Below are 13,352 nucleotides of genomic sequence, written 5' to 3' on the forward strand. Positions count from 1 at the left end.
CTCTCCCTGCTCTCTCCTCCCCTTCTCTCTCTCCTTCCCCTTCTCTCTCTCTCTCCTCCCCCCTTCTCTCCTCCCCCTTCTCTCTCTCCTCCCCCTTCTCTCTCTCCTCCCCCTTCTCTCTCTCCTCCCCCTTCTCTCTCTCCTCCCCCTTCTCTCTCTCCTCCCCCTTCTCTCTCTCCTCCCCCTTCTCTCTCTCCTCCCCCTTCTCTCTCTCCTCCCCCTTCTCTCTCTCCTCCCCCTTCTCTCTCTCCTCCCCCTTCTCTCTCTCCTCCCCCTTCTCTCTCTCCTCCCCCTTCTCTCTCCTCCCCCTTCTCTCTCTCCTCCCCCTTCTCTCTCTCCTCCCCCTTCTCTCTCTCCTCCCCCTTCTCTCTCTCCTCCCCCTTCTCTCTCTCCTCCCCCTTCTCTCTCTCCTCCCCCTTCTCTCTCTCCTCCCCCTTCTCTCTCTCCTCCCCCTTCTCTCTCTCCTCCCCCTTCTCTCTCTCCTCCCCCTTCTCTCTCCCCCTTCTCATCTCCCTTCTCCTCCCCCCTCTCTCTCTTTCCTTTCTCTCCTCCCTCTCTTTCCTCTCTGTTCCCACTCTCTGTTCCCACTCTCTGTTCCCACTCTCTGTTCCCTCTTTCTCTTCCTTCCCTCTCTCTTCCCTCTCTCTCTCTGTTCCCACTCTCTCGCTTCCCTCTCTCTCTCGCTTCCCTCTCTCTCTCGCTTCCCTCTCTCTCTCTCGCTTCCCTCTCTCTCTCTCGCTTCCCTCTCTCTCTCTCGCTTCCCTCTCTCTCGCTTCCCTCCCTCTCTCTCGCTTCCCTCTCTCTCTCTCTCGCTTCCCTCTCTCTCGCTTCCCTCTCTCTCGCTTCCCTCTCTCTCTCGCTTCCCTCTCTCTTGCTTCCCTCTCTCTCTCGCTTCCCTCTCTTCTCTTTCTCTCTCTCGCTTCCCTCTCTTCTCTTTCTCTCTACCCTCTCTCTTCTCTCTCTCTTCCCTCTCTCTTCCCTCTGTTTCCTCTGTTCCCACTCTGTTCCCTCTCTTCCCTCTCTTCTCTCTCTTCTCTCTCTTCTCTCTCTCTTCCCTTCCTCTCTCGCTTCACTCTCTCGCTTCCCTCTCTCTCGCTTCACTCTCTCTCTCTTCCCTCTCTCTCCCTCTCTCCTCTCGCTTCCCTCTCTCTCTCTTCCCTCTCTCTCCTCTCTCCTCTCTCTTCCCTCTCTCTTCCCTCTCTCTCCTCTCTCTCTTGCCTCTCTCTTCTCTCTCTCTCTCTTGCCTCTCTCTCTCTTGCCTCTCTCTCTCACCCCAGGCCAGGGCTTCTGTAAAAATGACAAAGAATATGCCGCCTGGGAAGTCTACCACCCGCACAATACTCGATTGAGTATCGAGCAGTGCAGAGCACATTTGCTCATCACTAGAAACTCGTTTCTGATGTACTCTTTATTCATTATATGCATTACATTGGTATGCAATGAATAAAAACTATGTCTGAAACTTGTTTGTGGTCCAATATGGGCTATTGGATTTTAATGGATTTATGGCTTTGGAATAAAACTACATTTTAAAGACCTCCGCTTGTGCTGGAATTTTTGTTCTTTTCTACAATTTACCCTTCACATGCTCCAAGGTTCCGTGCATGGGAAGCGTCTTAGTTTTGAGTGAGCTGAAATCTCTATTTTTTTTTACAAAAATAGGTTGTGGTTACAGATGTGCTTCTATGCCTATGGGCCCAAATACCCCCTCTGTCTCTGTAATAATATTGATCAACAATTACTTTACCATATTTGGTATAGGGTCCATACAAGCAGGTGTAAAGTAAAATCTAAAAATGACACATTGTACCCATCCTAAGGACCTAGTATAAAAAAGTGAGATGGGAATATGCATTTAGTGCTAAATGATGGTATAGGGCAAGTTATTGCAATCAGTATATGATAGCTGTGCGTTCACCTATGGTGCCCCCACTGATGGGGAAAATGGGGTGGGGGTGAGGCACTGAAACAGGCTGTGGCTCCTTCATTCCCAGACTTTAGGCGGGGGGTTAAATATTTGGATGGGGGAGGCCTACTTGGGGGGGGGGTGTGGATTGCTTTTTGGGGGGGGGGGGGCTTTTTGGGGTTGGTCTGAGGTCATATCCCAGTGTTCATTCAGTGTTGGCTATCTACCATAACATGCTAAAAGAGTAGTGCCGCTTTAAATATTTTTTGAGGCTCCATCAAGACCTTTTGGCACAGAAGTGTTCACTCTATGCTATCTAGAAGTTGACACTTGGCATGTCTGCTATTTTGTACTACAAGACCATGTGTCCTATATGCTAAATAGACCCCATTTTATTTGAGCTTGATGATTTCAAAGGCCCCAATTTATGTCACACTCTACAGTAGAACGACCCATCAAATATATTGTAAAAAAGTGCCTAAAGGTAATAAGAATAATGCTGTTTTGATTTTTTCCCTCGAAGCAACCAATCAGAGCTCAGCTTTAATCTCTTAACCTGCTCTGGTAATATGAAAGCTGCGCTGTGATTGGTTGCTAGGGGCAGCAAGGCAACAGAGACCGTTTTTAGGACTCTGCCTGTTGCTTTCTCTATGCTATCGTAGCCTGGCCGCCATGAATATACAACAGATGTGCCGAGGACAACGCGGCGTTATTAAATTACAATGTGTGTTTATATCCACATAATCCGATTCTAGCGCTGGCACACACACATTTCTTTGTATCTCTTCCCAATATTAAAGGGGAGGGGGCACGTCCCCACATATGAGTGTAATGAAAGATGTTCATGGCAGTAAACACTCCCAGTGTCCATAGACACGGCAATCTACAGAGAATAGACATGTGAATCTGATTTACCAAAATAACGACATTGTGCGGTCATCCTACAAAATATTCTTGATAAAAATCTCTGCGCCCCAATATTACATAGATACATAAAGGAGGAGTATTAGCTGGTCCGTCAGAAAAAAACTAGGCCCATCAAGTCGAGCTTATAATGCTACCATGTGAGCCCAATGCAGGGCGAAACACTTACAAAGCAGGTGGCTATTGCTCCACATTAGAGGAAAAAGTCCTTCCCGACACCAAAATCCATGGATCAACCTGCCATTTTCAGAAATGGAATACCCACAACTTGTAATATTAAGTCACTCAAGCCATCCAGGCCTTTATCCAACTTACTCAATGAATCAACATAGTCTCACTGCTCTTACAGTAAAGAATCTGCATCTATGATGATGATTAAACCTTCTTTCCTCTAGATGTAGCAGATGCACCTGTCAACATTGCTTGCCTAGTTGTAAAAAGATCATTAGAAATATATTTGTACTGTCCCTTCATATATTTGTACATTGTAATAAAATTCCCCCTAAGCCTTTGTTTTTGTAAAAGGAATTACGCCAAGACTGATAACCTGTCCTTGTACTGCACTCCATTAGAGCTGGGCGGACTCAAAGAAAACCGGGATCGGCAGGTCCCTGTTACCTTTTTTTTTTTTTTTTTTTAAAAAAAAAACAGTTCCAATCTGGAATCCGATTCCCTTATAAGCCTATGGAGATCAGAAACTGGAGATTAAAAATGTTGGTAAAAGGGATAGGGAAATAGGAGCGGGCGCACTGTACTCACCCATGCTATGTCATGGCAGCAAGTTGCTTCCAGGTCGCGCATTCACTTCCGGAGCAGCTTTCTTTGAATATACACTGCTTTCCTCGCCCACCGGTGCCTGTGATTGGTTGCAGTCAGCCGCGCCCCCTCACTAAGTGGCAGTGTGGCAGTGTGACTGCATGTCAGTTAACTGCTTCCATTCACAGGTGCTACGCTCATGTATATCGCAGGTTGGGGTCACACTAGAGTACGGCATCTGATGCAAGAGCATTGGATGCGATATGCTAATGACCCTCGGCTTAGGCTCTGCTGCAAGCGTGGTCCGAGTGCCATATGACTGTGACCCGATCCTGCGATAAGGTCATAGCTGTGGAGACTGAAGGGTTAATCCCCCCCTCATCTCCTCCATTGTCACCCTTTGTGTATATCGCTCTGAACTTGGATGTCATCCGAGTGCAGTCCGATGTTTCTCTTGCACCCATAGACTTGTATGGGTGCAAGTGATAGGAGACTTGCAGACAGGCCGGTGTTACACTTGCGTGTGACTCGCGCGAGTATTGAGTTACATCACCCGCAACGGCCTGCTGCTCTCTGGGCAGAAGCGTGCATCTGCATGTATTTCTATGCAGCTGCACGCTCATTGTCCGGAGGGTAGCAGGCCATTCCGGGTGATGCGGCTTAATACTCGCGCAAGTCACACGAAAGGGTAACACAGGCCACAGTTGCAGCAAGCTGTGATTTTTTTTTTTTTTTTTTCCTCAGTCTGATTAGGGCTAAGGAAAAATTTGCAGATGTGAGCTGCAGCATTGTTTTACATGGGGTGAGTCTACGTCAGTGTGACTTCACTCGTACAGTAAAAGTAAGCCTAAAAATAGCAACCTGGAGCCACCCGGAATTGTCGCATCGATTAGATGTTGACAAGTCTGGTGCTTTACCAAGCTCTTCTCAATTTCTCTGGTGCGGTGGCAATCTGGGTAATAAGGGGTTAATAACAGCCCACAGCTGTCACTAAGCACTAGGTTCGTGATGGCAGTGTCTGAGACACCCCCTCTTCACTAATCTGTAAGTGAAAGTAAATAAACAGACACTGAAAAAATCCTTTTATTTGGAATAAAATACAAAAACCACCTTCTTTCACCACTTTATTAACCCCCCAAACACCCTGCAGGTCCGAAGTAATCCACACTAGGTCCCACGGCAATTACAGCTCTGCTACATCTGTCACAGCGAGTGACCATAGAGCATGACTGCTCGCTGTGCGCTCCATAGAGAGAATGAATGAACCGCGATTAGCGGTGACTGATTGCAGTCACACGCAATCACACAGGCTGGGGGCACGTCTGACTGCAACCAATCACAGAGGCCAGGCCCTGCTCGTGGGCGGGAAAGCAGTACTGAGTGCATATGGATGAGCAATAATGAGCGGAAGCCGCAGGAGCAGAGTACAGCCGCACGGGAGCAGTTTACAGCTGCGACAGAGCCTCGGTAAGTATGAAGCGCTCGATTCATTCTTATTTTCTTTATTTTTCCTTTATTCTTCTTTTTTTTTAACTTCTTGAGTGCTGGATCCAGATCAAACAGCCGGAATCCCGGGCCCGGCACCTGGAAAACTTTGAAACCATGCGGATCCAGACTTTTATAGTCTAGGTCCATTCATCTCCACTCATTGCTTTAATATCCTTGGTTGCTCTTCTATGCACTTGCACTAGTTCAGCTTTGTCCTTCTTATACTTCAGAGACAAAAATTATACACCATATTCTAAGTGTGGATACACTAGTGACTTGTGTAGAGGAACAATTATCTTATTGTCATGAGCCTCTATAACTCTTTTAATACATCCCATGATTTTATTTGCCCTGGCATTCCTCACTTATGATGTCCAACAAAACACGGAGGCCTTTTTAGTGCCCATTTTACGTAGTATTTTACTATTTAGTACATAAAACTCTGCCTAAGTACATCACATTACATATATCTGTGTTAAATTTCAATTGTTATTTCTCGACTCAAACCTCCAGCTTACATAAATTCCTCTGTACTATTAAATAATGAACAAAAGCAAAGTAAGTTGTTCAGCTCACTAATATTGCAGTCCCGTAGTGAAAGTCTAGCGCACGGATGGTTAGGAAAACCAAGCAATAGCAAATAATATGTATAAATCCAGCGCAGTTTTATATTCAGTAAAAAAGTATTTCTTCTTTATTAGAATAAATTCATATATATATAAAATCCAGGGAATACAAAATCAATTCTAGCCCCAGGTCAGAGCGACGCGTTTCAACAAGTTGTTTTAATCATGGACCATGATTAAGACAACTTCTTGAAACGCGTCGCTCTGACCTGGGGCTAGAATTGATTTTGTATTCCCTGGATTTTATATATATCAATTTATTCTAATAAAGAAGAAATACTTTTTTACTGAATACAAGACTGCACTGGATTTATACATATTATTTGCTATTAAATAATGAAGGTCCCTGCAGTAAGGGCATCCCTTCTCTAAGAAGAGCTTACTCTCCATCCTGAACGTCCTAAATCAGGAATTTTCAGAACTGTCTTGTTGCGTTTTCTGCAATATTAAGATTATTTTGAGATATTAGAGTACTATTATATCTATATTTTCCTCCTAGGAAACCAGCCCTGCCATCTAGGCCAACAAGGTCATTTAATGAGATGTTTACAACGTCTGCCTCTCCCCACGGACAGGCCCAGACTCCAGAGAGTTCAGTGAACCAGGTACTGCAAGACAGTGACTAATTTCCACAATATTCTAAAGTTATTCCTTAGTTGTATCCAGTTTACTTGCCAATGATCATGGTTTTGCAAGGATAATCCCTTGAACTGGACCACAAAGGGCATGGACTGTTGCAAAGTAACAAGAAAAAATTGGTTGTTGGAATTGTTCTTGGTTTGGGGCTTTAATGTCCTAAATTTGGACGATAAATATTAGTAAATACCCTTAGATACGTGACTAATTGAGCTTAATATTTATATTGCACCACAGTCCAAAAGTCACAAAGATAAAAATGTGCCAACTCAGGGATCCTCTTATTGGGGTGTATTTATAATATTTATTAGCTCTGTGTACATGTCGTTTGTCTCACTGGTTATTTAGCTTCATATATATATACAGTATATACAGTATATATAATTTTTTTTAATTTTTTTTTTTTTTTTTATTATTATTTACTTTTTTTTTCTCTTATATCGGAAATCAGTTCCGCTAGTCTGCATACCCAGGGCAGCATTGTAAACCGTGGGGAGGCCCAAGGCAGGATGAGCGTCTAATGGAATTAATGGAATTTTATCTATTGGAAGTTACAATTTCATCTCAGCTCAACTTTTGACCATTCTGCTTTACAGTCCTGGGATTATATCCTCTTGGCAGTTTATAGTCAAGGCCAAAAATTTTAAGTTTGACACAAACATTTTTGTTTCTCAAAATTTGCTGGTTCGATGTTTTTGGATCTTTTAGTCATATTATTCTATGGTTACCAAAGTGCAATTGTAGGAATTTGGTGATGGACAAAGATTTTTCCAGCATGACAGAGACCATGTCATAAGGCAAAAGTGATAATTAAGTGACTCGGTGAATAAAACATTGAACTTTTGGGTCCATGGCCAGAAAACTGCCCAGATCTTAATCCTATTGAGAACCTGTGGTCAATTCTCAAAAATCAGGTTAAACAAAAACAGAAATTGGGAGAATCACCAAGCACTAATTAGAGAAGAATGGGTCATCAGGCAAGATTTATCCCAGAAGCCGATATCCAGCTTTCAGGACGAAGGGCAGACGTCTGGAAATAAAGGGACATCACTGTAAATATTAAGTCTTTACATAAACCTGATGTACTGTATTTGTCAATAAAAGTTTAAACACTTATGAAATACTTATAACGGTACACATCAATAACCATAGAAACATCTGACTAAAAGATCGAAAAGCACTTAAGAGGCAAACTTTGAGAACCACAACTTGTCAGTCTCAAAACTTTTATCCATTATATTTTCTGTGATTTCAGATATTGGTCCGGCCATTTGTAGAAGTTTCATTCCAGCGCACTGTGTGCCAGACTTCAACAGCCGATGGGCCGAACCCCAACTGGAATGAGGAACTGGAGCTTCCATTTAGGTACACAGGGTCATATTAATACTGGAAACACTGGACCAGTGTGATATTAACATTACAGAGCATAAAAGGTTTCAAAAATTCTTCAATTAAGTGAACTAATAGGGTGCAATGCAGTGTTCACATAATACTACCATATAGTACCATGCCCAGAGCTATACACCGTGTCAGACTAGAGTTCCTTGGGACCACCAGAGGAGAACATTACTTGGGCTCACCATACGGCTATATAGAAATAAACCAAGCCCAATACTTGTATTGTTAATAGCACCACACACTATTGGAATAACATTGCCATGCAATTCTCAGATATCGGTGCTTGGTATCGTAAACTGGTAAAGAGGAAGGTGATATACCACGTTGACCACTTTGGTGCCCTCACTATACCCCAGCCCCACATCCTGACCAGTTGCACAATTTATCTTCTATGCTTTTGCCTCCTTCTAGGGCTCCCAATGGTGATTACAGTACGGCCAGTTTACAGTCTGTTAAAGACGACGTTTTCATCAATGTCTTTGATGAAGTTTGCTTCGATATTTTAGAGGTAAGGGGTACGCAGGGTTATACGCCTATGCACCATTGAATTTGACAGGTTTAAAGGTTACAGTAGTGTAATGATAATCATTTATCACAGGATGATCGTGAGCGAGGAAGTGGAATCCATACAAGGGTGGAGAGACATTGGCTGGGATCCATCCGAATTCCCTTCACTACAATCTATTTCCAGGCCAGGGTAAGTAGATTCACATCAAAAGACAGAAAGCAAGAGGAATGATATTACGCTATATTAAACAATCATTAAAAGTGAGACTGAGTCCTTAAAGGGCATTTCTCAATAGGCTCAACCCTTCTAAGCCATTTATCTGGGCACTCAGGTCATAGAAAGCGGAATAAAATGATGCTTTGATATTTGTGATCTGATATCTTATTCCAGAGAAATCCACAGTTTTCTTATATGTAAATGAGCTATTAAGATCTTTGGGCTGGACATAGAGCTCCCTAGGAATCTGCCTCCAGAGATTATTTTAAATGAAAGGAGGCATTACCAATGTGAGACTTAATCAGGAGAGCAAGTAAGGAATAACGTTTGGAACTCCATTCTAAGTCTGAACTGGGTGCAAAACCCTAAAAAAAAATCACTATATGGAGATAAGGTATGCACACCAGTGACTATGCAAGGGGAATACATGTAATAGCAGAAACTGCTGTGTGAATACTGACATGAAAAATTTCTCTTGATTCATATGTTCATGGCAGTAATGCAGATTCCATTTTTCACATATTCACTCTTGCATATAGCTATTGGATTTTTCATGTCAGTATTCACACAGCAGTTTCTGCTATTTCATGTATTCCCCTTACATAGTCACTGGTGTGCATACCTTCTCTCCATATAGTGATGTTTTTTAGGTTTTTGCACCCAGTTCAGACTTAGAATGGCGTTCCAAAAGTTATTCCTTATTTGTTAGTAGTTTTTCGTTTGTGAACCCTCCCCACTCACACCTATTGCCAATCCACATCATACGCATAAATAGCCTGGGTCTCAGCTTCCCATACACGGTAAGTTTTTTTTAACTGCATGAGAGGACACACACAAGCTAGGGACCCCAACGTAGAGAAATACTTTGGCGTAGTGTTGGGGCTTTGTTGCATTGATCAATTCAGTAGCTAAATTTCTCTTTATTCATATGTTTATGGCAGTAATGCAGATTCCATTTTTCACATTTTCACTCTTACATATAGCTATTGGATTTTTCATGTCAGTATTCACACAGCAGCTTCTGGTATTACATGTATTTCCCTTGCATAGTCACTGGTGTGCATACCTTATTTCCATATTTTAATCAGGAGAGCAGACTGTCAGTCATTACATGTCTCACACTGGTTATGTCTCTTTTAATTTAAAATATGCTCTGACACATTTTCATGCAGAGCAGTGTCTTGCCCAAAGATCTCAACAGCTAATTTACATCTTTGGAAAAATGTGTATTTTTCTGGAATAAAACATCGGATCACAGACATCAAGGTATCATTTTATTCAGCTTCCTATGACCTACATGACCATATGGACGGCTTCATAGGGTTGATCCTACTGACAAACTCCCTTTAAAGGGGCATTCCAGTTCTAGCATTTTTTTTTTTTTTGTTTAACTGTTTATGGTCTGCCCATAGACATTAAATGTTCAGACGGTCCATGTTCTACTTTGAAGTGACAATCTAAAATATCCCTGCATATTAGAGCAGCTGCACATAATAGTGAAGTAGTGGAGAAGCTGTAACACCCTATAGAGAAGGCAGGGATCGTTTGTTACCGTATCTGACATCCTCATCGCTGTATACACAGCACTCAACAAGCACTGTGTATATAGTTTAGGATGCACTACTTGTGACTCCTCCTCCTGACCGAACGGTCATGTGATCACTGGATATAGGTAGGGAGCAGGAGCTGCTGGGTCCTAGGAGACTTGGTCATCTCTTTTGGGCAGCCAGGGGGTTGAATTTCTCTTGTAACTGAGGCTAATATACCCACCCCAGTTACAGAGGAAAACAAGTATTTAAATATAGAAATGCCCCCAAAGGTCTTTTAAAACCTTATGAGGAGCACAATATGTGAAATAAGTGAAAAAGAAATAAACAGTGAATAAAAAGCTGGTAAAAAAATATTGTCTATGCCAATTCTTATCCTTGTTACTATCCTTACTCCCATAAAAAAGTCTAATATATTAAATTTATTGTTACAGAAAAGGGAATACATTTTTAAATGTAGTTTACTAGTCCTTTGTTGTCATAACCAAAATAAAAAATGAGAAAAACAGACCCGTAGTTCTTTTTTTTCCCCACTGATATCTCCTGGTATCGGCAAAAAAAGAAAAAGAAATATGAAAATAACAAACATTAAGCTTAAAATTTTTTTTAAAAAAATTGCAAAAATTATTTGAATATCCAGACTTTTTTTTTTTTTTTACATTTCTTTAAACACATGTATGAAACTATATTACTAATGGTAAAAGCATATGTGGAGCCCCTGACCTGGTCAGGCACCACAGAGTATTGCACCTGTGGTGCCCTGGACAAGCCAGGTCGTCACAGGTACTACACCAACACACCCCACACCCCGGCTAGGCACACCTAGGTCAAACACAAATCCTTGTTTCCTTCCTCCAGGGGCTGATGTCCACACCAGGGGGTGGGCCAGGCGGTTGGCCCCGCCCACCGAGGAGTTCACAGTCCTGGAGGCGGGAAAAGTAGTCAGATTAGTTTGGAGAGCGAAGTGGTAGAGGAGCAGCCTGACTGTGTCCGGGTGTGTGGCCCGGGCACATACAGCAAGGTTGGCAGACGGTGGTGACCGTCTGCAGGAGAGGCTGATTGGAGTGAACCGTAAGGACCGGGGACGGGCGGTGGCCCACCGGTACCGGATCGGGGAGTGAAGAGAAGCCAGCACCCTTCGGCAGGGCCTACGGACCCCGACCAGGCTAGGAGTCGCCGTAAAACTGGTCAAATCCGTTAGCGAAGGGAACCTCCGGGGTTTCCCAGCAGTCAAGACCCGATTGAAAGCAACAGCTCACACCGTAAAGGGAAACACAGTCACCGCCAAGGCTACAGTTCCCAGGGCCAGAGCCTGCGGGCAAAAGGGGCTCCCTCAGCATCCATCCAAGCTGGGGAGCGGGTTACCGGTGGGAAGCCACTGGAAACGTAAACACAATACAGGTGCAGGGAAAGGCAGTCACCATCAACCTACCGGGAGGAGAACAACCGCAGCCGCCTGTGGGACTCGTCCATCCAGCCGTTTGCTTGACCAGAGACTCCGTGTAAATTACTGGCTGAGTGAGTACCACCGTGCCGTGCGGCACAGCGCTGCCCCCGCGACCCTGCACCTCACCGGGGCCCCGGGACAACCAACCCCCCTACCCACGGAGGGGAGAATCAACATCCAAGCTGCTCCCTGTCATCGCTTCCGGGATCCCCGTCCAGAGCAGCGGTGGTGTCACAACTTCACCACAACAGTGGGTGGCGTCACGGACAATATCCCCAAACCACACACCAAACCCCCCTTTCACTCACGGGCGAGGAACGCCGCTCGAGTCCCCGGGATCCGGCCCACCACTCGAGCCACCACCAAGCAGCAGCAGCCGGACCCGAGCAGTGGGTGAGCGCAGCGTCCCCTCCTCCGCCCGCGACAACTTGGCGTCACGAACAGGATCTTACCGCTCTGCCGTCTGGTAGAGGTGCACCTTGTGACCGCCGGAGGTGTCCGGCTGAAAATTTGGAGAAGCCGCCATTTTGGGCGCGAAAAGTCCCCGCTCGAGCGTCTTCCCGAGCGAAAGCTGAAACCCTGCCCCTATAGAGGAGGAGTCGGAAAAAAGACTAAGGGGGACGGATGGCGTCTGGCCGCATGTAGCCCGAGGCTATAAAAGCAGGGACGCCAGGACCCTGCGGCCATCTTTATTGTTCCTGGAAAAGGCCGCTGCAGCGATGCACCAACCGTCCCGCAGCACCGTAGCCCCCGCGCCCGGGACCGCGGCGTAGGTGGAGGTTCGGACCACCCAGCTACAACAACGGTTGCAGATCCGCGTGCAGCTCCTCTTGGAGGAGTGGGAGGCCGACATGGCAGAGGTGGTGGCGGCTATAAGAAGACACGAGGTGGAGGAAGATTTGGAGGAGCGGGTAAGAGACCCACGCCCCTGGATTCCGGAAGGATCGGCCACTGTGGCTGAGGGGCCCGGCCCGTGCCCGCTCACCCTGCTGCCTCCCCCGCTATCCGCGTTAGTCGCTACCGCCCCGCCACTAGGCCCGCTACCCGCCCCACCGGTAGCGGTACCCTGCCTGTCCGCCCAAGCGGACCGACCTGCAGCCGAGGCCCGTGACCATGCAGCACCGCTCCCTTGGAAGACACCAAAGGCCGAGCCCGTCGGTGAAGCTGTACCAGAGGCACCGGTGACCGTGCCTGACCCCGTACCAACCCCGGCAGCCCGTCTCATGCTGGAGGAGGCGGAGGCTCAGCAGGTGAGGATCCGTGTACCCGTTCCCTACACCTCGGCTGAGGTTGCGCCGGGTCGCCGCTGTAAGGCAGCACCCCAGGCCAAGTCACCGCGGGACCTTCCAACCAGATTGCCAGTGGTGGGCAGCGTCAAGGAGGTCTCGCGGGGCCCGACCCGTGCGCAGGGGCCTGCAGCAGCCCCGTATTGGGACAGGGAGCTGACACTGCTGGGCCTGGAGATTGCCGAGAGGGAGAGGAGGAAGGTGGAGCTGGTGGCCCGCACTATTGAAGAGAAAGAGCACCTCCGAAGAGTCACCTTCCGGGTGCGAGGCCCGAGATATGAAGGACAGGTGCGGAGATTTGATACCCGAAGGGGGTATGGCTTCATTTACGAACCGGGCCTGGAGGCCGAAGTTTTCGTGGCTCGAAGAGATGTAAATGACCACTTACCAGAAGACCATCCCAGCCACAATCTGCTCCCCGGTGATCTCGTCAACTACACCCGACATTGTGGAGAGAGGCGATGGTACAACCTGGGTGTCCGGCTGAGAGTAGGCCAGGGGCTTCAAGCGCCCACTCAGCCCTCCACCCCGGTCGGTGAGGTGGACCTAAAGTGAAGCCGGCGGTCCTCCGCCAAAAAGTTGTCCCCGTTGGGACCATTAGCGCACCGTTGTTG

General features: G+C 46.2%; 1 protein-coding gene across 1 annotated transcript in view; it reads left to right on the forward strand.

Moving 5' to 3' along the window:
- The window catches only part of CC2D2A (coiled-coil and C2 domain containing 2A), a 180,422-nt gene that overhangs the window by 131,161 nt on the left and 35,909 nt on the right, over positions 1 to 13,352 (forward strand). Inside the window, 4 exon segments of the mRNA XM_075346899.1 lie at positions 6,200 to 6,305; positions 7,592 to 7,701; positions 8,146 to 8,242; positions 8,333 to 8,431. Of these exon segments, the coding sequence (XP_075203014.1) occupies positions 6,200 to 6,305; positions 7,592 to 7,701; positions 8,146 to 8,242; positions 8,333 to 8,431 (412 nt within the window).

Source organism: Anomaloglossus baeobatrachus, chromosome 1 (assembly GCF_048569485.1).
Source record: "Anomaloglossus baeobatrachus isolate aAnoBae1 chromosome 1, aAnoBae1.hap1, whole genome shotgun sequence".
Classification (NCBI taxonomy): Eukaryota; Metazoa; Chordata; class Amphibia; order Anura; family Aromobatidae; genus Anomaloglossus; species Anomaloglossus baeobatrachus.